Source organism: Mustelus asterias, chromosome 25 (assembly GCF_964213995.1).
Source record: "Mustelus asterias chromosome 25, sMusAst1.hap1.1, whole genome shotgun sequence".
Taxonomy (NCBI): domain Eukaryota; kingdom Metazoa; phylum Chordata; class Chondrichthyes; order Carcharhiniformes; family Triakidae; genus Mustelus; species Mustelus asterias.
The window spans coordinates 12410931-12436919 of record NC_135825.1 but is presented as its reverse complement, the minus strand read 5'-3'; the positions used below and the strand labels follow the sequence as shown (position 1 = coordinate 12436919).

The following is a 25989-nucleotide window of genomic DNA, read 5'->3' as shown; positions in this document are numbered from 1 at the left end:
CCCACTGAACGCCCACAGAATGGGAGCGGACCCCCATGACCCCCCACCCCCCGCCCCCGCCACCAGAGATACATCTGCCCCCCCACACCAGTGAGTGATTGGTCCTCTCCCCCCCTCTCCCCACCAGAGATACATCTTACCCGCCTCCCTCCTCCCCCCCCCTCAGAGAACAATCTGGCCTCACTCACCCCCCCACCCCACCCCAGACAACGATCTGGCCTCGCTCCCCACCCTCCCCCCCAGAGAATGGTCTGGCCTCACTCACCTCCCCCCCCCCACCCCCAAGAGGAACATCTGACCCGCCTTCTCCTTCCACCCCACTAGACAATGATTAGCCCCCCACGCAGCACCAGACAACGATCGGCCTCCCCCCACATCACCAGACAATGATCAGCCTTCCCCACCCCACCCCCCACCACCAGACAATGATCGGCCTTTCCCCACCCCCCTCCCCGCCAGAGATACATCTGACCCACCTCTTCCTCCTCCCCCCCCCTCAACTGGACAACAATCTGGCCTCACTCCTATCCCCACCCCAACCAGAGAATGATCTGACCCGCCTCCCTCCTCCCCCCCACCACCGAGCTGAGTCAGAGAGCCGTTGGAAGCTCTGAACTCGCTCTTCAGCAGCTGGAGCGCCCGATTCAGACTTTTATTCAGCAGGTTCATTTTGGCACGATTCCGGATCGGCGAACGCGGTGGTAAAGGGGGAAATGCTGATAGAGTTGGGCGGATAGTTCATTAATTCAATTGAAATGCATGCAAATGCATTTAAATCGCCGTTGCGCCCATTTCGGGCTCGAATCGGATCGCTGCCATTCCTGGGTTTCGGTAAAGTGGTAATCTGCACAGACGCGGGCGCGGATCGCGTTAATGGCCTCACACCCGACGTTACCACGTTTTCACGCCCGACAACGGGCATGACGCAATGGTAAAATCGGGCCCTGAGAGTCTGAGGGAGAGAGAGGCCAAATTCACTCCTGAATCTGTCAGACCCCAATTACACACTCAATATCCCAGTCCTGGTATTGGCCCCTCCCTGAATCTGAGTACAATTGACAACAGGTGCTCTGTTTCCAAGTGAAGTCAGTTGAAAATTACTGGCACCAACTCAGCAACTGGGACATCTTTTTGTGTCGCCTACTGCACCTGGTATTCCCAGGCAGTCTCCCATCCAAGTACTAACCAGGCCTGAGTCTTTTTAGCTTCCGTGGTCAGAAAAGATCAGGTGTTTTGAGACGAGTATGGTTGTCGGCAACTCAGCAACTGGGAGTCTCTATTGGATTTCTGATGTGTTCAGTAGAATTACCAGTTAATTGGCAACCTCCAGTAAAATCAAGCTGCAACTACTTAAAAACCAGTTCCTACCAGTTGAGGGCAGATTCATCCTAAATTTGTGTGACCTGTTTTATTTCCTTTTGGGTGGAGTGGAGTAAAGTACAAGAACAAAACTTGCATTTACATAGATCCTTTAACCCAGTAAAACTGGCAGAGGGATTTGGATGGGCTGATGCAGGGTGGGAGATGCCAGGCATTGGAATAGCCGAGTGAAGAGGTACCTACAGTGTGGATGAGGATGCGATTGCGATGAAATTCGGGGCGGCACGGTAGCACAGTGGTGAGCACTGTTGCTTCACAGCTCCAGGGACCTGGGTTCGATTCCCGGCTTGGGTCACTGTCTGTGTGGAGTTTGCACATTCTCCTCGTGTCTGCGTGGGTTTCCTCCGGGTGCTCCGGTTTCCTCCCACAGTCCAAAGATGTGCGGGTTAGGTTGATTGGCCATGCTAAAATTGCCCCTTAGTGTCCTGGGATGCGTAGATTAGAGGGATTAGTGGGTAAAATATGTAGGGATATGGGGGTGGGGCCTGGGTGGGATTGTGGTTGGTGCTGACTCGATGGGCCGAATGGCCTCTTTCTGTACTGTAGGGTTTCTATGATTCTATGATTTCTATGATTGGACGGGGAGACAGATCGAGTCAAAGGTGTTTCTTGTGGGGACAAAGACAATGGCTTCACTGTTCACAATGTTCAGTTGTAATTTTGGATCATCCAGGACTGGCTGTTGTCGAGCAGCTGGAGCAACTGTCCCACAGCACAGAGACAGTGGGGGAGACAAGAGAGGTGGCGCTCAGACAGGGGATTAGGCTTCATGCTTGAAACTGAACTTGTAAACATTAGGAAACAGGGAAACTTTCACAGTGGAGATTGCATTTGTTAAAATAAAGATAAAATCATAACCGAATGAAATTAAGAGAAATTCAGCTTTCTGAAGTAAAGGGAAATACATTCTTGATTTGATTTGATTTATTATTGTCACATGTATTGGTATACAGTGAAAAGTTTTGTTTCTTGTGCGCTATACAGACAAAGCAGACTGTTCATAGAGAAGGAAAGGAGAGAGTGCAGAATGTAGTAGTACAGTCATAGTTTAAAAGAGTTAGAATGAAGTTTTAAAGAATAGAGCGAGAGTAAAAGATAGAATTAGAAGGTATGCTGGGCACTGCTTGCAAGAAGTCGCCTCACTCCGGTGCCATCTTGAGAAAACAACTTCTTATTTAAACCAGTGTGTCTCCCATCCTGTTGTTATACAGGCACATTCAATGTGGAACATATCATTGGAGCAAATTGTTTCCAGTGACTGCAAAAATCATGTTGTCTATTTCTTACAGAATGTGTTAGTCTTTAAATTGACAGAGATTAAGGTAAGAATATGAAACGAGAATTCCAGACATTAAGTCAGCAAACAGATCAGTTATTGTCCAGATGTAAATATGCAACTTGAAGGTCGCAGCCACTAAAGTTTACGTTAAAATCATTAAATGACAAAAAACATTTTATTATGTAGATTTGGCAAAAGAAATGTTCAAAGCTGGATGAGGAATGAATATTTGACCAGGATGCAAAATTCCGTCGATGTAGATGTAATCCCAGAATCTTCAATTTCCCACTTTGTTTGAACTGTGAGAATCGGATTCATTCAGTGACTGGAAAAGAAAATCATCAGATTCGTTGAGACTGGGAGAACAATGCGTCAATTGACATTTCGGATTTGAACAGAATTCTGGAAGTGGCAGCAGATTGAGGCAAAGCTTGGGGCAGTTTTGAGATCACATTGATCACCCATTGCTGGGAAGAACTGTCATTTGTATCCCTCATGAAGACATGTAACATGACTTTCTCATGGGTAACTGATGTTTCCCTGTGGCTGTGATTAATTCTCTGCCAATAATTGTGAAGGCTTCTGCTCCAGAACTTGCCGCACCTCGAGGCAAGCTGTTCCAGTACATCTACAACACTGGGATCTACCCGGCAATGTGGAAAATTGCTCGTAGGTCTCCATAAAAAGGAGGACAAATCCAACCTGGCCAATTACTGCCCCATCAGTCTAATCTCAATAATCATTGAGATTATTGGGCATAGACAAGGTAGATAGTCAATATCTTTTCCCAAAGGTAGGGGAGTCTAAAACTAGAGGGCATAGGTTTAAGGTGAGAGGAGAGAGATACAAAAGCGTCCAGAGGGGAAATTTTTTCACACAGAGTGTGGTGAGTGTCTGGAACAAGCTGCCAGAAGCAGTAGTAGAGGCGGGTACAATTTTATCTTTTAAAAAGCATTTAGATAGTTACATGGGTACAATGGGTATAGAGGGATATGGGCCAAATGCGGGCAATTGGGATTAGCTTAGGGGTTTTAAAAAGAAAAGGGCGGCATGGACAAGTTGGGCCGAAGGGCCTGTTTCCATGCTGTAAACCTCTATGACTCTATGACTCTAATCAGTAAAGTGATGGAAGAAGTCATCAACAGCGCCATCAAGAGGCATTTACTCAGCAATAACCTGCTCATGGATGCTCAGTTTGGGTTCAGCCAGGGTCACTCAGCTCCTGGCCCCATTACAGCCTTGGTTAAAACATGGACTAAAGAGCTGAATGCCAGAGGTGAGGTGAGAGTGACTGCCCTTGACATCAAGGCAGCAATTGACCGAGTGTGGTATCAAGGAGCCTGAACAAAATCAGAGTGAATGGGGGTAATAATACAATCTTACATCTTTCCCCCGGGGGGGGAAAGCCCTCCACAGGTTGGAGTGATACCTGGCATAAAGGAAGGTGGTTGTTATGGTTGGAGGTCAGCCATCTCAGCTCCAGGACATCACTACACGGGGTGCAAAGGATTCTCAGCCCAACCATCTTCAGCAATGACCTTCCTTCCAACATGAGGTCAGAAGTGAGGATGTTTGCTGTTGACTGCACAATGTTGAGTACAATTCGCGACTCTTCACATACTGAAGCCATCAACGTCCAATTGCAGCAAGACCTGGACAATATCCAGGCTTGGTTTGACATGTGGCAAATAACATTCGTGCCACTTGGCCGGGGAAAGTACCAGGGAAGTTGCCAAGCAACGCTGGGAGCAGTGTTGGGAGTGGTGGGGGTGGTATTACATGATGTTTGAGTTGCGGTGGAGGGGGGGTGTACGTGGGGAGTGAGGTTCCATCTTAAAATTCATAAATCTGGCCAGACTTTAAAAATAGCATTTCAATCTTTAGAAAACTAAGTTGCTGTCAGGGTGAGCTCAATCACAGCCTGTCCTGCCGGAGTGACAACCGTGGGACTCGTTCTGAGCAATACGGTAGAACAAAGAGCAGTACAGCACAGGAACAGGCCCACCAAGTCTGTGCTGATACAGATGCCTCTCTAATCTAATATTATCTTGCCTCTACGTGGTTCATATCCCTCTATTCCCTGCCTTTTCATGTATCTATCCAGATGCCTCTTGAATGATGTTATAGAATCTGCTTCCACCACCTCCTCTGGCCGTGCATTCACCGCCCTTTGTGTGAAAAACCTCCCCCTTACATCTCCTTTAAAAAAGCCACCATTGGTGCCGATGGCTTTGTTTATCCCTGTGGACATTGATTTCAATGCAACCTTTTCTTTACAATATCTGCGATCAATGTTTTTTTTGATAATTGATGGAAAACTTGCAGAATGATTGTTGTAAAGTCCATAATCCTCACCTGAGATTTTCTCGTGTACCATGTGGCCGAAATCACACAAATCACCAGGAGGGTAAAGAGCCCCCAGCGAATCACATTCCAGATGAAGGAACTGAGCAAACTGGAAGAAATACAGAATGATTTGAAGGGAATGAGGCAGCTTCGTGTTTGAAACATTAATCTCCTCTTTACACTGTGACCTATTGTAGCAGCATCGCACAGACAAGGCACGTTAGCTGGAGCAATCAACTAAAGTTTCACTGATCAACTTCATGATCATTAGATACAGATCAAATGGAGCTGGTTTCATTAACTTTCCTCAGTATATCTGGAATGCTGAGTAAAATCTTAGAAGTAAGAATGTTATGAATTGACTGGTCATTGGGACAGAAACATTGGGCCTGATTTTACCAAACCTTCGGGCGCGAAATTGCGATAAAGTTGGGCTTAATGAACCGCGCGCCCAACCCTACCGCCAAATCCCACTTTGCCGTCTTCTGGCCCGATCCGCGTCCGCGCTGTAACCGACCTGCAAACTAAAAGTCTGAAGTCGCCACTGCAGCCTCCGAAGAGCGGGGTCAGAGACTGCAACGGCTCTCTGACCCAGGTCATCCTCTGGTCGGGGTGGGAGGGGGTGGGAGGAGGAGGGGGGGGTGACGTCTCATCCCCTGGGGGGGGGTGAGAGGGGAGGGGGTGTGACGTCTCATCCCCTTGGGTGGGGTTTGGGAGGGGAGGGGGTGTGAGCGATCATCCCCTGGGGGGGGTGTGATGTCTCATCCCCGGGGGGTGGGGGGGGGTGGTGGGAGGGGAGGGGGTGTGACGTATCATCCCCTCAGGGGGGAGGAGAGGGGGTGTGACATCTCATCCTCTGGGGGGGGGAGGGGAGGGGGTGTGACGTCTCATCCTCTGGTCGGGGGGGGGGGTTCCGCTGCCTGTCTGCGGCCGATCCCTCCTGGCACCATCACTGGTTCACTACCAACCACAGATTACTCTTCCCTGCAGGTGCGAGAGAGCGGGAGAGATAGCTGTGGCTGGTAGTGGACCAGTAATATTAACTCTGCTCCTCTCTCCACAGATGCTACCGGACCTGCTGAGTTTTTCCAGCACTTTCTGTTTTCATCATCCCACAATTCCCTGGTGCACCTCCTAACAGGAAATTCGGAACCAGCTGGAAGCAGACGGCCTTTAACCCTCTCAGTTTGGGAACAATGTATTAAACTGGGCAACTGAAAAGGAGAAGATGACAGTGAATGCAATGTTCCTGTCAGCGATACTCCAGAACACACCGGGTTAAGGGAATCTGGCATCGCTGGAGTGTGACAAACACAACTCCATGAGATTGGGTTCACGGTGAAGTGATTAACATGAATAATGAAAACTGCACCATCTAAGGTGTGGCAAACAGAGAAAGCTCACTTCTTAGTCTGAACTTCCACTGACAGAAACAAGGGGGTAATTTTCTGAGAAAAATTCTAAGTGTCCAGCTAGAATCATAGAATCCCCACAGTGCAGAAGGCCCATCGAGTTTGCACCGACCACAATCCCACCCAGACCCTATTACCATAACCCCACCTATTTACCCCCACTAATCCCCCTGACACTAGGGTCAATTTAGCACGGTCAATCAACCTAACGCACACATCTTTGAACTGCTGGCGTGAAGACAGGAGAGTTTCAGATCCGTTTTGTGGGTGAGTCTAAATTTCATGTCCTCTGCACTCAGAGCAAGAGAAAATGGACTAGACCGTTTCTAGCCACTGGAGTGAGGGGCTGGGCTTAACCTGCCAGAAAGGCTGCTGCAGCAGCAGAGGGAGCCATTGCGCATGTGCAGACCTATGTGGCTGCACATACGCAATGGCTTCCAGCAGAGAGTTGACAGCTTTGAGAGAGAATTCTGTCAGCACTCTGCTAATGCAGCTGACCTCGGGAAAGCACCCCCCCAGCAACAAGGAAGCAAACACAATAGCACAATGGAAACACAGCCAGCATTTCCATTCTGGTAAATTATTGGAAAGCCTCATGCCAAAACTGATAATCATTGATTCTGATTGGAAAGCAATGCTAATGGAAACATCAGCATTGAGAACACTGTACCTTTCACTGACAGGTGTAGATCCTGAAGACGTGGTTGAAGTTGTGGGTGATTTTGTTGTTAGAACTTCACAAGTATATTCAGCTCCTATCGAGACATGAGGATAATATTCAGATTCATCTGATTAAGTCAACCGAGAGAGCCCTCTTCCCAAATGGAACCTCAGGACTTGGTTGGGAGAATGGATTTGGGAGAATTCATTTCCCTCCAATGTTCCCCTGTCTGGAAGTGAGGAAAGGGCCTAGTTTATACTTAATATTTGTGTTTTGTTCCTCTGTCTGGGCATTGATCTTACGGTAATTAGTAAGAACCCAGGTTTGCAATTCAGATATCACCTGCTCTGCCTTCTTGAAACAGAAAGGAAACTTTTAGTCAGAGAGCTGGACTCTGCCACCACTGGACAATCTGTTCCTGGGGGCACAGCAAACACTATAACGTCCTGGGGGTCAGCTCTGCAATGAAAACACAGTGAAATAGTGAATGTGGAATTACTGCTGCCGCTGAGTGGAGAGGCGGTTAATGTTTGATGGAGTTTCGCTGTTCAAGGAACCCTTCTGTTAAAATAATAGACAAATGTCATGTGAATACATCAACCAGTCTCCGGCTATTATTGACAATGGCTGTTCCCTCTGTGTCGAGGACAGTTTTCTGATCTTACATCAGTGACAGGAAACATCACTCATCGGCAGTGGATTTTCTGACTATTTTATGGAATTAATCCATGTTGCTGCCAGTAGAGCATCCCCGCCACCCCGCACCACCCCCCCCCCCCCCCCCCCCGCCTCCCTGGAGAACTCCCATAATTGGGTTTGTTTCAGTGCCCAGTCTGCTGCAAAATGTGAGAAATGAGTTGCACTGATACAGAATCTTCCAGAAGCTCAGCTCAATGCAACAAGCTTCACAGGCCAATTTTCTTCATCAAATGTGTGTCAGGGACAAACTGCTCCTTTAACAGAGAATTATTGTGTCGGCTCACTGTGAACAAGACAGGAGGTATAGGCTGCTTTCAAAGAATATTTAATGTTTCAGTGTTAAAAACTTTTCACCTCGAGTGTCAATAGAATCCAACTCTTCAACACTCTGTCCTTGACATCTTTCCCAAACTGAGAGACATTCGAGGTTCCATTTGGCTAGAAATATGCATGGTGCTTTCTAAACTCTCAGTGAATCAATCTTCCTTTTGATTTTGTGGGGTGACTGGAATGTCTACAATAATTTATGATTTCATTTACATCAAAAATGCAAATCTTCAGGGACCAGATAGACAGAATGTGACAGTTCCAGTTGCTGAGAGACTGAACCAACTTTGGCTGTAACCAATTTGGATAAACATTTTTTAAAATTCAGTTAACACCAAAAATTCAGTGTTTTATAGTGACACTTACCAACGCTGCTGATTTGTGTCACATAACTGCAGTCTTTTTCTGATCTGTTGATCGCTGAAACGTTAACCATTTCACTGGGTTTTTCTCCCTGGTTATTTGAGGCTGTGCAGTAATATTGATGATGTTGCTGTTTGAAGGATTGACAATGTAGATCCAGCTTATTGGTGTCAGAGATCTTTGAATCTTCAGACGGGGTCTTTTCATACCATGAGTACTGAATGGGAAGTGATCCCTGGACAGACTCACAGGAGACGGACACTGAGCCCCCAGAACATGAGGCATTTGGTGGTGATAAAAATCTAAGTTCAGGAACAGACACGGGTTCTGTAGGAAAGAAACATTCAGATACTGACTGAACACCTAAAAATCAAATGTTCCCAATTCTAACCACTTCTACATCTCATTCAGGCAATCTCACCAACACATCCAGGTCTCAATATCTCTCCATCCTGCTGGCATCCTGAACTACAATGTCTGCCATTAGATAGCGATATTTCAGGTCAGGACAGAGCAATGATGCTGTGAATGAGTTAACATAAAAATTATGGGAAACAATTTCTCTCAGTAACTAGCCTTCAATGCTGTTGAATTGTTTGTGTCTCAAATGTGAACTAGTTGGAGGGAATCTACGGAAACCACAGCCAAAAAAGGGATCAGTGCTTGGGCCCCATTTATTCACAATATACATCAATTATTTGGATGAGGGAACCAAATGTAATACATTGAATTTGTTGATCACACAAAACATGATGGGAATGTGAGTGATGAGGGGATGTTAAGAGGCTTCAAGGTGGATTAGAAAAGTTGAGTGAGTGGGCAAATACACGGCAGGTGCAGTATGATGTGGATAAATGTGAAGTTACCCACTTCAGACGGAGAAACAGAATGACGCAGTGTTATGCAAAAGTTGATAGATTGGGAAATTTGATGTACAAAGAGAGCTGGGTGTTCCTGTACACCAGTCAATGAAAGCAAGCCTGCAGGAACAGCAAGCAGCAAGGAAGACAAATGGAATGTTGGCCTTCATGGCTTGAGTACAGGAACAAGGATGTCTTACTGCACCTATATAGGGCCTTGCTAAGACCCCATCTGGAGTACTGTGTGCAGGTTCAATGTATTTATCTAAGATAATATACATACTCGCCATAGAGGGAGTGCAGTGAAGGCTCACCAGGCTGATTCCTGGGATGGCAGGATTGTTGTATGTGGAGGGATTGGGTCAACGAGGCCGAGGTCACTGGAATTTAGAAGAATGTGAGGGGATCTAATTGAGACGGATAAAATTCTTCCGGGGCTGGACAGGGATGCAGGGATGTTGTTTCCTCTGGCTGGAGGGTCTACAGAAAGGGGTCATAGTATACAGGGTAGGCCATTGAGGACTAAGATGAGGAAGGGAGGCGATGGCCTAGTGGTATTATCTCTAGCTATTAAGAAGCTCGGCTAATGTTCTGGGGACCCGGGTTCGAATCCCGCCGCGGCAGATGGTAGAATTTGAATTCAATGAAAAAAAATCTGGAATTAAGAATCTACTGATGATCATGAAACCATTGTCAATTGTGGGAAAAACCCATCTGGTTCACTAATGTCCTTTATGGAAGGAAATCTGCTGTCCTTACCTGGTCTGGCCTACATGTGACTCCAGAGCCACAGCAATGTGCTCTTAACTGCCCTCCAAGGGCAACTAGGGATGGCAATAAATGCTGGCCAGTCAGCGACGGCCATGTCCCATGAATGAATAAAAACAAACTTCTTCACACAGAGGATGGTGAACCTGTGGAATTCTCTACCACAGAAAGCTGTGGAGGCCAAGTCACTGAATATATTTAAGAAGGAAATAGATTTCTAGACTCTGAAGAGTTCAAGGGTCATGAGGAGAGCATGGGAGTATAGTGCTGAGATAGAGGACCAACCATGATCATGTTGAATGGCAGAGGCTCAAAGGGCCAAATGACCTAATCATGCTTCTATTTTCCTTTTTTTCGATGTAACTCCAATAAGTTTGTTAAACGTGATCTGAACATGATTTAATCATGTTTACAGTGCTGGATTCCCTGGAGCCAATCCCAGTACTCTGCTGTAGCTTTTTAAATGATAGCTTCTAACATCTTCCCTTTGGCAGATATAAATTAATTGCCCCGTAGTTTCCCACTTTGATCGCCTCCCCCCAACTTCTAATCTAATGGGACCTTCCCCAAACTTAGGGGTGTTCGGAGAATTAAGACCAACGCACCAACTACCTCACTAGCCACTTCTTCTAAGACCCTGGAATGAAGTCCATCAGGATCCAGGCACTTGTCACCCCGTAGCTCCAACCATTTCCTTAGAACTGCATCCCTGAAGATTGCGATTTTCCAGAGTTCCTCCTTCTCTATAGTTCGGGAATGTTTGCAATCCATTTTCAGAAATGTGGACAGGCCACAATAGGGTTTGTGTCAGTTTCCCTGACCGCTGCCCTCTAGCTGCCAGACTCGGAATTTCGGAGCTGTCATGTTTTGTCACAAATAAAACATTGATCAGATATTTCAGTCGAGAGGAATAAAGATAATCGCTGAGAAATGTAACGTCAGATATTCGTAGCTCGACAGAAAATAATATATCGTGGCCTGATTTTCAATTTTAATTTTGTTTCAGCTGAAAGATAACGGCTACCTGGACAATTGGCTCACACACCAACCGTTAAGGCAGGTGGACAAATTAAAATCCCAGACAATTGGTGTTTGATTCATTTAAATTGACTTTTTGATTGTCGGCAGGTGTGCTTCTGACTCAATAAGGCCATAGCCCCATTAGATATAGGAGCAGAATAAGGCCATTCGCTCCATCAAGTCTGTTCCACCATTTGATCATGGCTGACATGTTTCTCAATCTCATTCTCCCGCCTTTTCCCCGTAACTTTTGATCCCCTCATGCGTGTGCTCGCTGACTGAAACATCGCACGAGGGCACAATGATGCTCACCTGGCTTCTTCTGGCGGAGGTTTTTACGAATCCAGGTCAGATGCACACCTGGGATTCTCTGAAAAAAATTCCCAACGTGCGGGAAAATGGGAGTAAATCCCGCTGGGTTTTTTTAAGCTTGATTTCCATAACGGATCTCCGACACTCTACATCACAGAATGCCCGAGCATGATTCACTCTGAAAATCAGGGGCTGGGGCCTATTCCGCCCGAGAGACTGGCAGCATAGCACCGAGTGGGCCACTGTGCATGCACTGATCTGTCAGAGCGGAGATCGCCACACGCACAGTGTCCCACCCTCCCATTGCTGGCTTCCTGATCGTTATTCAGACCGATCGCTGGCCAGCCCTGCAATCCACCATCGCTGGCTTCTGAACCTCCCAGCCCTCGATCGCTGGTGTCCTGGACCTCCCGCACCAGCCCCTATGTCCCCCCACCCTCAGCCAGCCTCTGATCTCCCCGACCCCCTTGGACAGTCCCAACCCAACCGCCATCCTGATGATCAGCCCCGATGTTCCCCTTCCCCACCCTGTCAGCCCGGATCTCCCCTCCGACAGTCTCGACACCCCACCTCCGATGGCCATCCCCAAGACCCCGCCCTCCCCGGCAGCACTGAACCCCCTTGCCCTGATGGCCAGCACCAATCACCCTCACTCCCTCCCTCCCCAACCAATCTGGCAGAGTGGCAGCAGGTCCCCCACCGCCAGTCGGCCTCCCCAGTAGGACCTGCACCCAATAGGCCCCACCCCCCTCTCGCCCCGCCCCTTGCACAGCCCGATGCCCACCGGGCAGTGCCAAGGTGCCCCTTGGACAGTGCCAGTTTGCCCCTTTGGTAGTGGTAGGGTGTCAGGTTGGTATTGTCAGGCTGGCACTGCCCAAGGGGCATCCCCTATACCCCCTGACCTGCCAGGAAGGTCTCAATGGCTTCTCTTCCGTCCAACGGGGGTAGGCTGCCTGTTCCCCGTTAGTGGGGAGGAGTAGTAAACCCTGCTGAAGGGGATCATTCATGGCGGGGGGGAAGATGCTAGCGGGCATGGGGAATTTATTCCCAGGCCCGCTAATCATATGGAAATGGAGATTTCTGGCGCGGAGCTGATTATGTCAAAAAGCATAGTCTTGGAGATGTGCGGAGGCCGTGGCACCCAGCAGGAAGCCCGCAAAATGGCCTCCGCTGTTGGCTCCCGGCCCGCTGCGCTACTAGAGCCCCACCCCCCCATCTTTATATGTATAATTCGAGCCATTGATCTGACATTTCAGTCGAGAGTAATAAAGACAATCACTGAGAAATGTACCGTTAGAGATTTGTAGTTTTACGTGATACATTGGATTGAGACCAAGTTCTTCAATTCCACAGCTGTACCATCCTGCATCTCCTGAGCGAAGATCCTTCATAGTGACAACAAATACCCCTTGTGTCTTGTTTTCTGTGATTGATATTCTGCCATTTTGCCGATTTGTTGTTGCTACAACATCACATTGGCGAGTCCAGCCGCGACACCAATATTTCACGTTTGACCGGTACTCTGCACCATAGTGACAATCGATTGTGATCGATCTTCCCACAATTCCTCTCACTTCCCTTTCTGCCCACAATGCACCTGAGGAGACAACATTTCAGGAATTGAACAGGGAATAACTGCTTCATTCAAACACAGACATTCTAATGAGTTAAATTCCTCCTGAAAGTGATCCTTCATATAGAAAATCATCACATTATATGGGGGTGATCTGACCAAAGAAATTTGAAATCGTGAAAACAGTAGAAATCCACACCGTTCTTTTGGGGACTGATGCACCATCAATCGAGCAAAGACTAGTTTGTATGCAAGAACAAATAAGCTTTTATTAGCAAAAGACTTGGAGCACACCCATGCCGATGAACTGGTCCAGACTGAGGCAGGGGGGTGGGGAGCAGTCGCCTTTATACCTGGACCGGGGGGGGGGAGGAGTCTCGGGTAGGGCCGGCAGGGATGTGTCCAGGCATGTCACATATACAGGTAATAAGCTAACAGTGATTTACCACAGGGACTTAAACATCAAAGGGGGAGGGGCGGCGGTGATTCTGGATTTTTCTCCCTGGTTATTTGAGGCTGTGCAGTAATATTGATGATGTTGCCGTGTGAAGGATTGACAATGTAGATCCAGTTTATTGGTGTCAGAGATCTTTGAATCTTCAGACGGGGCCTTTTCATACCATGTGTACTGAATGGGAAGTGATCCCTGGACAGACTCACAGGAGACGGACACTGAGCCCCCAGGAAGTGAGACATAAAGTGGTGTCAAAAATCGGAGCACAGGAACAGAGACAGGTTCTGTTGGAAGGAAACAATTGTTTAGATACTGGATGAACACCCAAACATCAAATACCTCTTGTTTTTCCCTTCAGTGTCTCAGCCAGGGGTCGCCATGTTGGATTCTGACATCTCCTGTGGGATGTTTGAGGTGAGGGACACCAGTGTCTCGGCTGAGTGCACCTGCAGGAAGTGCACCCAATCCCAGCTCCTTGAAGACCGTGTTAGGGATCTGGAGCTGGGACTGGATGAACTCAGGATCATTCAGGAGGCAGAGGCAGCTATAGATAGAAGCTACAGGGAGGTAGCTACTCCTAGAAATGATGACACTTAAGTGACGGCTAGATGGGGTAAGAAGCAGTCAGAGCAGCGATCCCCTGGATCCCCTGTTCCTCTGTATAACAAGTATTCCGTTTTAGATACTGTTGGTGGGGATGACTTAACAGGGGTAAGCCATGGGGTACAGGTCTCTGGCACAGAGTCTGTCCTTGTTGCTCAGAAGGGAAGGGGGAGAGGAGTAGAACATTAGTTCTTGGGGACTCCATAGTTAGGGGGATAGATAGGAGATTCAGTGGGAATGAGAGGGACTCACGGTTGGTGTGTTGCCTCCCAGGTGTCGGGGTCTGTGTTGTCTCGGATCGTGTTTTCGGGATCCTTAAGGGGGAGGGGGACCAGCCCCAAGTCGTGGTTCACATAGGCACCCAAGACATAGGTAGGAAAAGGATGTAAGGCAGAAATTCAGGGAGTAAGGGTGGAAGCTTAGGGCTGGAACAAACAGAGTTGTTATCTCTGGTTTGTTACCCGTGCCACGTGATAGTGAGGAGAGGAATAGGGAGAGAGAGCAGTTGAACACGTGGCTACAGGGATGGTGCAGGAGGGAGGGATTCAGATACCTGGACAATTGGGGCTCATTCTGGGGTAGGTGGGACCTCTACAAACGGGATGGTCTACAATGGGCATTCCTAAAGTGTGACGTGCGGTGTCTGGACCCAGACTATCTCCCGTGTCCCGTTCCCAAACCCTGATTACACATCCACCCCTTGGAGATAGAACATAGAAATTACAGCGCAGTACAGGCCCTTCGGCCCTCGATGTTGCGCCGACCAGTGGAACCAATCTAAAGCCCATCTAACCTCCACCATTCCAATATCATCCATATGTTTATCCAATGACCATTTAAATGCCCTTAATGTTGGCGAGTCCACCTGAACCAGAGGGGTACCAATATCCTGGGGGGGAAATTTGCTAATGCTCTTCGGGAGGGTTTAAACTAATTCAGCAGGGAGATGGGAACCTGAATTGTAGATCCAGTGTACAGGAGGTTGAGAGTAGTGAGGTCATGGATAAGGTTTCAACATCGCAGGAGTGTACTGGCAGGCAGGAAAGTGGTTTGAAGTGTGTATACTTCAACGCCAGGAGCATCCGGAATAAGGTGGGTGGACTTGCAGCATAGGTTGGTACCCGGGACTTCGATGTTGTGGCCATCTCGGAGACATGGATAGAGCAGGGACAGGAATGGTTGTTGCAGGTTCCAGGGTTTAGATGTTTCAGTAAGAGCAGGGAAGGTGGTAAAAGAGGTGGAGATGTGGCATTGTTAATCAAGGACAGTATTACGGTGGCAGAAAGGACGTTTGATGAGGACTCGTCTACTGAGGTAGTATGGGCTGAGGTTAGAAACAGGAAAGGAGAGGTCACCCTGTTGGGAGTTTTCTATAGGCCTCCGAAAAGTTCTAGAGTTGGAGAGGAAAGGATTGCAAAGATGATTCTGGATAGGAGTGAAAGTAACAGGGTAGTTGTTATGCGGGACTTTAACTTTGCAAATATTGACTGGAAAAGTTATAGTTCGAGTACTTTAGATGGGTCAGTTTTTGTCCAATGTGTGCAGGAGGGTTTCCTGACACAATATGTAGATAGGCCAACAAGAGGCGAGGCCACATTGGATTTGGTACTGGGTAATGAACCAGACCAGGTGTTAGATTTGGAGGTAGGTGAGCACTTTGGTGATAGTGACCACAATTCGGTTACGTTTACTTTAGCGATGGAAAGGAATAGGTATATACAGAAGGGCAAGAGTTATAGCTGGGGGAAAGGAAATTATGATGCGATTAGACAAGATTTAGGATGCATGGGTTGGGGAAGGAAACTGCAGGGGATGGGCACAATTGAAATGTGGAGCTTGTTCAAGGAACAGCTACTGCGTGTCCCTGATAAGTAGGTACCTGTCAGGCAGGGAGATAATGGTCGAGCGAGGGAACCGTGGTTTACTAAAGAAGCTGAATCTCTTGTGAAGAGGAAGAAGGAGACTTATGTAAAGAGGAGACGTGAAGGCTCAGTTAGGGTGCTTGAGAGTTACAAGTTAGCCAGGAAGGACTTAAAGAGAGAGTTAAGAAGAGCCAGGAGGGGACACGAGAAGTCTTTGGCAGGTAGGATCAAGGAAAACCCTAAAGATTTCTATAGGTATGTCAGGAATAAAAGAATGACTAGGGTAAGATTAGGGCCAGTCAAGGACAGTAGTAGGAAGTTGTGCGTGGAGTCTGAAGAGATAGGAGAGGCAGTAAATGAATATTTTTCGTCAGTATTCACGCTGGAAAAAGACAATGTTGTCGAGGAGAATACTGAGATACAGGCAATTGGACTAGACGGGATTGAGGTTAATAAGAAGGAGATGTTAGCAATTCTGGAAAGTGTGAAAATAGATAAGTCCCCTGGGCTGCTTGGGATTTATCCTAGGATTCTCTGGGAGGCTAGGGAGGAGATTGCAGAGCCTTTGATCTTTATGTCGTCATTGTCTACAGGAATAGTGCCAGGTGATTGGAGGATAGCAAATGTTGTCCCCTTGTTCAGGAAAGGGAGTAGAGACAACCCTGGTAATTATAGACCAGTGAGCCTTACTTCTGTTATGGGCAAAGTTTTGGAAAGGATTATAAGAGATAGGATTTATAATCACCTAGAAAGGAATAATTTGATTAGGGATAGTCAACACGGCTTTGTGAAGGGTAGATCGTGCCTCACAAACCTTATTGAGTTCTTTGAGAAGGTGACCAAAGAGGTGGATGAGGGTAAAGCAGTTGATGTGGTGTATATGGATTTCAGTAAAGCATTTGATAAGGTTCCCTACGGTAAGCTATTGCAGAAAATACGGACGCATGGGATTGAGGGTGATTTAGCAGTTTGAATCAGGAATTAGCTAGCTGTAAGAAGACAGAGGGTGGTGGTTGATGGGAAATGTTCATCCTAGAGTTCAGTTACTAGTGGTGTACCACAAGGATCTGTTTTGGGGCCACTGCTGTTTGTCATTTTTATAAATGACCTGGATGAGGGCGTAGAAGGATGGGTTAGTAAATTTGCAGATGGCACTAAAGTCGGTGGAGTTGTGGACAGTGTGGAAGGTTATTGTAGATAAGCTGCAGAGCTGGGCTGAGAGGTGGCAAATGGAGTTCAATGCGGAAAAGTGTTCACTTTGGAAGGAGTAACAGGATTACAGAGTACTGGGCTAATGGTAAGATACTTGGTAGTGTGGATGAACAGATACTTGGTAGTGTGGATGAACAGAGAGATCTCGGTGTCCATGTGCATAGATCCCTGAAAGTTGGCACCCAGGTTGATAGGGTCGTTAAGAAGGCGTACGGAGTGTTAGCTTTTATTGGTAGAGGGATTGAGTTTCGGAGCCAGGAGGTCATGTTGCAGCTGTACAAAACTCTGGTGCGGCCGCACTTGGAGTATTATGTACAGTTCTGGTCGCCGCATTATAGGAAGGATGTGGAAGCGTTGGAAAGGGTGCTGAGGAGATTTACCAGAATGTTGCCTGGTATGGTGGGAAGGTCTTATGAGGAAAGGCTGAAGGACTTGAGGTTGTTTTCGTTAGAGAGAAGAAGGTTAAGAGGTGACTTAATGGAGGCATACAAGATGATCAGAGGATTAGATAAGGTGGATAGTGAGAGCCTTTTTCCTCGGATGGTGATAGCTAGCACAAGGGGACATAGCTTTAAATTGAGGGGTGATAGATATAGGACAGATGTCAGAGGTAGGTTCTTTACTCAGAGAGTAGTAAGGGCGTGGAATGCCCTGCCTGCAGCAGTAGTGGACTCGCCAACATGAAGGGCATTTAAATGGTCATTGGATAAACATATGGATGATGTTGGAATAGTGGAGGTTAGATGGGCTTTAGATTGGTTCCAATGGTCGGCGCAACATCGAGGGCCAAAGGGCCTGTACTGCGCTGTAATTTCTATGTTCTATCTCCAAGGGGTGGATGTGTAATCAGGGTTTGGGAACGGGACACGGGAGATAGTCTGGGTCCAGACACCGCACGTCACACTTTAGGAATGCCCATTGCTATCTCCAATGCGCCAGCCAATTAAAGGCTGGAGACTGAGCTCATCATCCAATCAGGTAGAGTGGGTGGGGTCCTGGTGCTGGAGGGTCTCACTTGGCTGAGGTGGGAGTTGCTGATCTGAGAATGGAGACAGCGAGGGGCAAGCCCGGGTGAGTTTACTTTATCCTTGAAAATCCCACAGCTGCCTGACCCTGATCCGGACCGGGCAACGTCTCTGAAGAATGAGCTTCAATGCTATTTCATTGTTCTTTGATTGGTTCCAGTTCTCTGAGGGTGAGCTGGAACGCTCCCACCCTGACACTGGAAGGTGGGGAGAGAATGTGTGGGATGAGTGGAAAATCTCGCCCTGTATCTCAGTGTTGTATTTCGGGGTAACAAATAAATCTAAATCAACAAGTTGAGGGATAACTCCCTGCTGCCATCAGACTTTTGAATGGACCGACCTCACATTAGGTTGATCTTTCTCTAAGCCCTAGCTATGACTGTAACACTACATTCTGCACTCTCTCCATTCCTTCTCTATGAACGGTATGCTTTGTCTTTGTAGCTCGCAAGAAACAATACTTTTCACTGTATACTAATACATGTGACAATAATAAATCAAATCAAATCGAAACTAATTAACCTCTTAAAGAGATATTGACTCGAATAACATCTCAAAGGAGGCATAAAACATCAAAATGACATGTGGTGAACGGGGTCAATAAAACAGTTGAACCCCTGTGGTGTCCACCGGGCATGGAAGGCCTCTGTCTCGTTATAGGGACATAAGTAAATCTCCAACTACTGCCCATCGCTTTGTACAGTTCAAGACAATGAATAAGCAATTAAAGGATTCCCTTCTCTCTTTAAATAAAGTGCAATGAAAGAGCCTCCATGTGAATCAGGTCATTATGGAGCCTCCAGATACGTGACTCACCCAGAGTGGCCACAGCTGTGTGCCGTTAACAAGGGGGAGCTGAATTCAAGCTCTAACGATGGACTCACAGTCAGTCGCGAGGGGAAGCTGGCACCATGAGGGGCAGCTCCACACTTCACCGAGGGAGAGCTGAGACACCAGCTGGATGCCATGTAGGAGAGAAGGACGAGATTCTTCCCTCAAGATGGTCAGCGGCCCAGGGGTTGGGCCGGCAATGCAGCCTGGGAGGCGGCGGCAGTGGCAGTGAAGGAACATGGCCCAGTGGGGAAAAGAAATGAATGACCTCCTTCAGGCAGCAAGGGTGAGTGTCCATCCTGTCCTGCCATCAGTGCCCTCTGTCGCACCTGGAATGTCCATGTCGACGCACTCCATCCCATGGCCTTCCATCACCCGAACCCCTAACACCAGCCTCCAAAATCTCTGGCACCGCCATCCCCCTCATTCCAACTCCTGCCTTCTGAGGCACGGTCCCGATATACGCCACCCGATTGCCCGAACTCCCGCGACACCCTGCGCCCTTCCGGCCATCAGCCTTTCAATCCCCACTTTAGTCCCCGCAGGAGAAGTCGGCCCATAATCGCCTCGAGCAGGAGAAGACCGGAGGTGGGGTTCCTGAGCTGCGTCTCCTGACTTCCTTTGAGGAGCGTGGACTGGAGGTTTCGTGGGAGGCCCTGGCGGACAACCAGGTCGGGTTTCACCACAGAAGTGTGGATCCACAAAACCTTCATTCATTGGACCTTTCTCAAATAGTAAAGATAATCACTGAGAATAACATACCATTAGATATTTGTAGTTTTACATTATATATTGGATTGAGACCAAGTTCTTCAATTCCACAGCTGTACCATCCTGCATCTCCTGAGCGAAGATCTTTCATAGTGACAACAAATACCCCTTGTGTCTTGTTTTCTGTGATTGATATTCTGCCATTTTGCCGATTTGTCGCTGCTACAACATCACATTGGCGAGTCCAGCCACGACACCAATATTTCACGTGCGACCGGTACCACACATCATAGTGACAATCGATTGTGATCGCACTTCCCACAATTCCTCTCACTTTCCTTTCTGCCCACAATGCACCTGAGGAGACAACATTTCAGGAATCGAACAGGGAATAATTGCTTCATTCAAACACAGACATTGTAATGAGTTAAATTCCGCCTGAAAGTGATCCTTCATATAGAAATTTATCACATTATATGGGGGTGATCAGACTAAAAATATTCCAAGTTGTGAAAACAGGAGAAATTCAGACAATGTTTTTGGGGACTGAAATATCAAGAGTGGGGCGGGGGTGGGGTGGTGGGGCGGGGGTGGGGGGGGGGGGGGGGCGGGGGTGGGGGGGGGGGCGGGCGGGGGGGTGCGATTATCCCATCCCGCTGCTCGTGTAGCACATCAGTCCGGGAGACATTAGCCCTTCCGTGGGCTTCTCGCTGGGCAGCCGGGCCTCTGCGCGTCTCCCAGCCGACGTTTTTCAACACAAACGGATCCGTGCTGAAAATCAGCGTGGCAGCAATTTACATGCATTACCATAACTTTGCATATAATTAGTGAGTCCGTCATTAAATTCTCCACCCCCGCTAGCGTCTCCCCCCTCTCCGGCGTGACATCAAACTGGGTTTACAACTGCTCTCAAGAACTCGGGACCTGGTGTGAAAGTGCTGATGTGAAGCTAAAGTTTATTCCTCAGTCACAAGTAGGCTTGCTTCACACTGCAATGAAGTTACTGTGAAAATCCCCTAGCCGCCACATTCCAGCGCCTGTTCGGGTACACTGAGGGAGAATTTAGCACAGCCAGTGCACCGTTTTTGCACATTTTTGGACTGAGGAGCAAGGAGGTAAGTGTGATGGAGCTGCAGCCCCCCTGGAGTGCAGGGGAGGGTTAGAGGCAGGGGCTGGAAAATTTCTGGGTGGGGTGGGGAAGTTCATTGAGTGCTGGAGATGCTGTCTCCAGTCCCAGGGATGTGCCATTGTTGTCTCTCTCGGGTGGGTGGTGGACTTTACTGAGTGCTCGGGGGGAGTGGCTGCTGTTTCCCCAGGCACAGGAATGTTCCAATGTCATCTTGGTGGGTTGGAGTGGGGAAATTTACTGAGTGCTGGAGGTGCCGTCTCCGGTCCCTGGAATGTTCCATTGTTGTCTCCGTTGACATTACTAAGTGCTGGATGGGCGGGGGAGCTGCTGTTTCCAGGCACAGGGATGTTCCATTGTCCTGGCTGTGGGGTGTGGTGAGGGACTGCTCTGAGTGCTGGGGTTTAGGTCGGCGTGGCGGGAAGGGCACCGTGTGCTGCTTGAGGGTTCATCAATTCAGGTAGCTGGTGCTCCGAGCAGGGGCGCTCATGTTAACACAGGCGCTCACACTGCCTGTACTCTGCAGTGAATAGGAACCCATCTTGTGATAATCAGGAGTCTGTCCCTGCCCCGTGTGCCTGACCTGCAGCACATGGCTGGAAGGGAATGCTGTTGTAGCGCCCATGGCATTGGTTCAAGGATGCGCAATGGCCACACCCGCACACCAACCTGTATGCTCCCCCTGCCTGCCGTGGCCACATTGCCACAGCAGGCAGGGAGCTGCGCTAGAAACCGGCGGGAACACCAGGTCAGTGATTAAATCTATTTTTAATGTAATTTAAATCTGATTGGCGGCCCTGGGATTGAATTCTCCAGGCCCGCGAGCATCTCCCACCCCGTCAGTAGCATTTCACTCCAGCGGGATTCAAACTAGCTCCCCACCTTCGGGGAACAAGCGGGACGACCCCGCTGCAGTGAAGGGGGCCCCCGCAGGGAGTCGGGCGTCGGGAGGTTGTGCTCCCTGGGCATGGCCAGCCTGTGCCCCCAGCACTGCCCATGGAGCAAAGTGCCCATGCCCAGGGGGCACCTTGGCACTGCCGATTATGGGGCAATGCTATGGGGGAAAGGCCTAGAAGGGCGGGGTCTATGGGGCGATCGGTGGGGGTGCCGGTTCTTGCTGCCACTCTGCCATTGCCCTCGATGGGGGCAGGAGGGAGGCCAGCGATTGGGGTGGGCTGGGGGGTGTGGTCAGCCGGAGGGTCTTTTTCGGGGGTGGGGTCTGCCTCCCGGGGGAGGTGCTGCCAATGGGGGGGATCTATCGGGGGGTTTGGGGGAATTGTCACTGCTGGGGGGGAGGAGCTGGAGATCAGGCAGTCCGGGACAGGACGGGGGTTGGCTTGCGAATGGACAGGGGGCGCTGGAGGGGCAGAGCTGGGAGGGTCCCGGGCTGGCCAGTGATTGAGCTGGCCAGCAAGCTGCAGCCTGACAGGTAGGGGCCAATGCGCATGCGCAGAGCCCCAGAACTGTCAGCCCAGCGGCACGAATAGGCCCCGCACCCCCGAGGTTTTAATGATATTCCCGATTGTGATGTCTGCGCTGCACAGACCGTGGGAGATTCGAGTCTGAAGTCGCACTGAAGAAACCAGTGTGATTTACACCAGCTTTTCCACGAATTCAACACTTGGAACGTTTTTGGGAGAATCGCGGTGGGTAATTGTATGCTGCATTCAGCACAATATCACGCAGCAGCGGGGAGAGCACCCGGAGGAGGAGATCGAGGAGGAGGATCGCCACCTGCAGGATGTGAAGGAGATGCTGTACGAGGAGCCGGAGGATGGAGGACAGGCGGCGATGGCGAGGGTCCGGCAGGGCAGGGCAGCAAGGGATACTTTAATGCAGCACCATTCACCGAGTTGTTGCTGTGCAGTGTGGCGGCTGCTACCACCACCCTCCCACCACATCCCAGGAGACACCACCCCCAAACTGCACCCTCAACCCCCCCCCTCCACCAGCCTCTTTCACCCCACATCACCATTCCCCTCCCCCACCCTCTTTCACCCCACCCTGTTCCACCCCCCCCCCCCCCACCCACCCCCACCCCGACCCCTGGTCCCAAGTCACATCACAACCGGATAATGGGCCTGGGCTGCAACTGGTAGCGTGTCTTTGATCAAGGCTGGAGTGTAATGAGGACTTGCTGGAAGGCACACTGTGATCTTGCCCCTGGTGCCACACAAGCCTGACCCCCTACCTGTTCTCCGACTGCACACTGGCGCCCGGGCCCATGTAGGAGTCAGGGTTTTGACCTCGTCTGGGCCAATGGGCCAGGTGCCAAAGCAGGGCCTGTGGGGGCAGATGCCAGGGGGCGGTGTTTGACAGAGGATCCAATTTATGCTGGGGAAAGCAGGGAATGAAGAAGGACATGTGGGTGAAGTGACAATTGGCCACCATATCGGGGACATTAATCACAATTCAGCTCGGTTTAGCATTACGATGGAAGAGGACAGAGATAAAGCAGGAGTTCAAGTTTTGAACTGGGAGAAGGCAAATTTTGCTGGAATGCGAGGGGACTTGGCTGGGGTAGACAGCACTGCCAGAGGACAACTCAATGGAAACACTATATCGAGATCCTAAATGTACGAAGTAGACATGTCCCCTCCAAAAATAATAGAGGCAATGACAAATCTATTCCGCCCTCCCCCCCATCCCCCACCCCCACCCTTGGTGATCTATAAGAAAACAGTGGAAGATCAAACAGAAAGTGTATGAGAGGCACACGGAACTGAGCACTGCAGGTCCCGAGGCAAATATAGGAAGTACAGGGACCAAGTACAAAAGGAAGCAAGGCAGTCAAAGAGAAGGCATGAAAAAAAGATTAGCAAATAAAATTAAAGAAAACCCAAAGATGTTTCACCAATGTATTAATTTTATAAGGTTAAGGAAACTGTGTTGTTTACTTGGATGCTACCGACACTTGGTGGTTTGAATTATAAGGAGAGACTGGATAGACGAGACTGTAGGAGGCTTAGGGGTGATCTTATAGAGGTCAATAAAATAATGAGGGGTGCAGATAGTCAACATCTTTTCCCAAAGGTAGGGGAGCCTAACACAAAAGGGCATAGATGATGAAGGAAACTTGTGTCTAGATGCAAAGGCTGTGAGAAAGGTTTTAAAGGTCCCTGTGTTTATCAAGGAAAGGGGTGAGGCAGATATAGTATTCCAGGAGGAATACTGTGATATTGGATAGGTTAGAAATCAAAGGAGATGAAGTACTTGGAGAGTTGGAATTCCTGGACCCCAATGTATCTCTCCCCTCTCACATTAGGCTCCCCTACCTTTGGGAAAAGATGTTGACTATCTGCACCCCTCATTGTTTTATTGACCTCTATAAGATCACCCCTAAGCCTCCTACAGTCTCATCTATCCAGTCTCTCCTTATAATTCAAACCACCAAGTGTCGGTAGCATCCTAGTAAATAACACAGTTTAAATGTAACTCTAACAAATCAAGCAACTTAATTATTCACAGTCGAACAATATTTAAAAATGAAAAGGATACAACATTAATTTATAACTTATCACTGTTTCAGTTCCAAATAAACAGCATTCCTCTTACAGAATGAATGGCCACTTTAAATACAGTTATGAACCATAAATATACTTGTTAACATGAGCATAGACAGTTCTGACGCATTTAGAGAGAGTTAGAGTTCCAGGACCCTGCAAAATCCGTCTAACTTCAACCAGGTTTCAGCTGCAAACTAAACTGCTTTCTGCTGAAGCACTCTCTCTCTGCTCATAAACCACATCATCACATGACCCTGTCAATCATTCTAATCCAAATTGAATAATTCTCCTGCTCTCCCAGCATCTGAGTTGCATTCCCACCAAATATACTGACTGCATGTAGCATGAAGCTGAATTTTTAAGCATTCCCCTTAAACAGCAAAAAACAATATAAATATATTTCTTGTTACACACATCCATATCAATTGCACTACTATCATCACAGATATGTGTTTGCTGTTTTGACTTCTTCTTTGCGGTTCCAAACTTCATCTTCACTCCTGCACCCAATTGTGAATCCTGTTCAGCAGAGGCTGACTGACAGACCTCTCTGCCCTCAGAGCAGAGGGACCTGCACATGCGCAATGGCACCCTCTGCTGCTCTGAGCCAATCTTCTGGTGATTTAAGCCTCGGCCCTTCAACCTACAAGCGAGAAACGGTTTTTACTGGGTTTTTTCACTCTAAGTGCAGAAGATCGCAGACATGGACTCTCCCGGGAAATGGGTCAGAAACTCTCCCATTTTCACATGGGCCCTGGATTTAGAATATTTTTCATAAGTTTGCCCCCATAGTTTCAAAGTAACACACAACAAGTTTATTCCAGGAGGCCTTGCCCGCACAGAATACAAACTGAAATTATAAAGGCAGCCTTTGCAGCACCCTGATGACATCACCATCAAGTCATGTGATCAGCTCTTAATGCAATTATGTAACCAATCAAATATATATCAATAGGCAAGAATAAAAAAAACATCAACCATATTGATTGGATAAAATAACACTTACCACGGCGTCTATTTTGTATCTCATAACTGCAATTCTCCCCTGATCTGTTGATCACTGACACTGTAACCATTTCACTGGATTTTTCTCCCTGGTGATTTGAGGCTGTGCAGTAATATTGATGATGTTGCTGTTTGAAGGATTGACAATGTAGATCCAGTTTATTGGTGTCAGAGATCTTTGAATCTTCAGACGGGGTCTTTTCGTACCATGTGTACTGAATGGGAAGTGATCCCTGGACAGACTCACAGGAGACGGACACTGAGCCCCCAGGAAGTGAGACATAAAGTGGTGTCAAAAATCGGAGCACAGGAACAGAGACGGGTTCTGTAGAATGGAAACAATCATTTAGATACTGGGTGAACATCCAAACATCAAATACCTTCTTGTTTTTCCCTTCAGTGTCTCAGCCAGGGGTCGCCATGTTGGATTCTGACATCTATGTCTCCATGGGGTGGATGTTTAATCAGGGTTTGGGAACGGGACACGGGAGATAGTCTGGGTCCAGACACCGCGCGTTACACTTTAGGCTTGCCCATTGCTATCTCCAATGCTCCAGCCAATTAAAGGCTAGGGACTGAACTCATCATCCAATCAGGAAGAGTGGGTGGGGTCCTGGTGCTGGAGGGTCTCACTTGGCTGAGGTGGGAGTTGCT

General features: G+C 48.4%; 1 protein-coding gene and 1 pseudogene across 1 annotated transcript in view; both read right to left on the bottom strand.

Annotated features, from left to right (window-relative positions):
- Positions 1 to 1137: 1137 nt before the first annotated feature.
- LOC144479313 (5S ribosomal RNA) lies at positions 1138 to 1256 on the bottom strand (annotated as a pseudogene).
- Positions 1257 to 2291: 1035 nt separating this feature from the next.
- The window catches only part of LOC144511796 (polymeric immunoglobulin receptor-like), a 38464-nt gene continuing 14766 nt past the window's right edge, over positions 2292 to 25989 (bottom strand). The window contains exons 3-9 of the mRNA XM_078242132.1: positions 25337 to 25660; positions 19750 to 20055; positions 12719 to 13024; positions 8471 to 8794; positions 7088 to 7172; positions 5015 to 5114; positions 2292 to 2984 (exon numbers count right to left, since the gene is read on the bottom strand). Of these exons, the coding sequence (XP_078098258.1) occupies positions 2937 to 2984; positions 5015 to 5114; positions 7088 to 7172; positions 8471 to 8794; positions 12719 to 13024; positions 19750 to 20055; positions 25337 to 25660 (1493 nt within the window). The 3' untranslated portion in view covers positions 2292 to 2936. The remainder of the gene's footprint in view (positions 2985 to 5014; positions 5115 to 7087; positions 7173 to 8470; positions 8795 to 12718; positions 13025 to 19749; positions 20056 to 25336; positions 25661 to 25989) is intronic.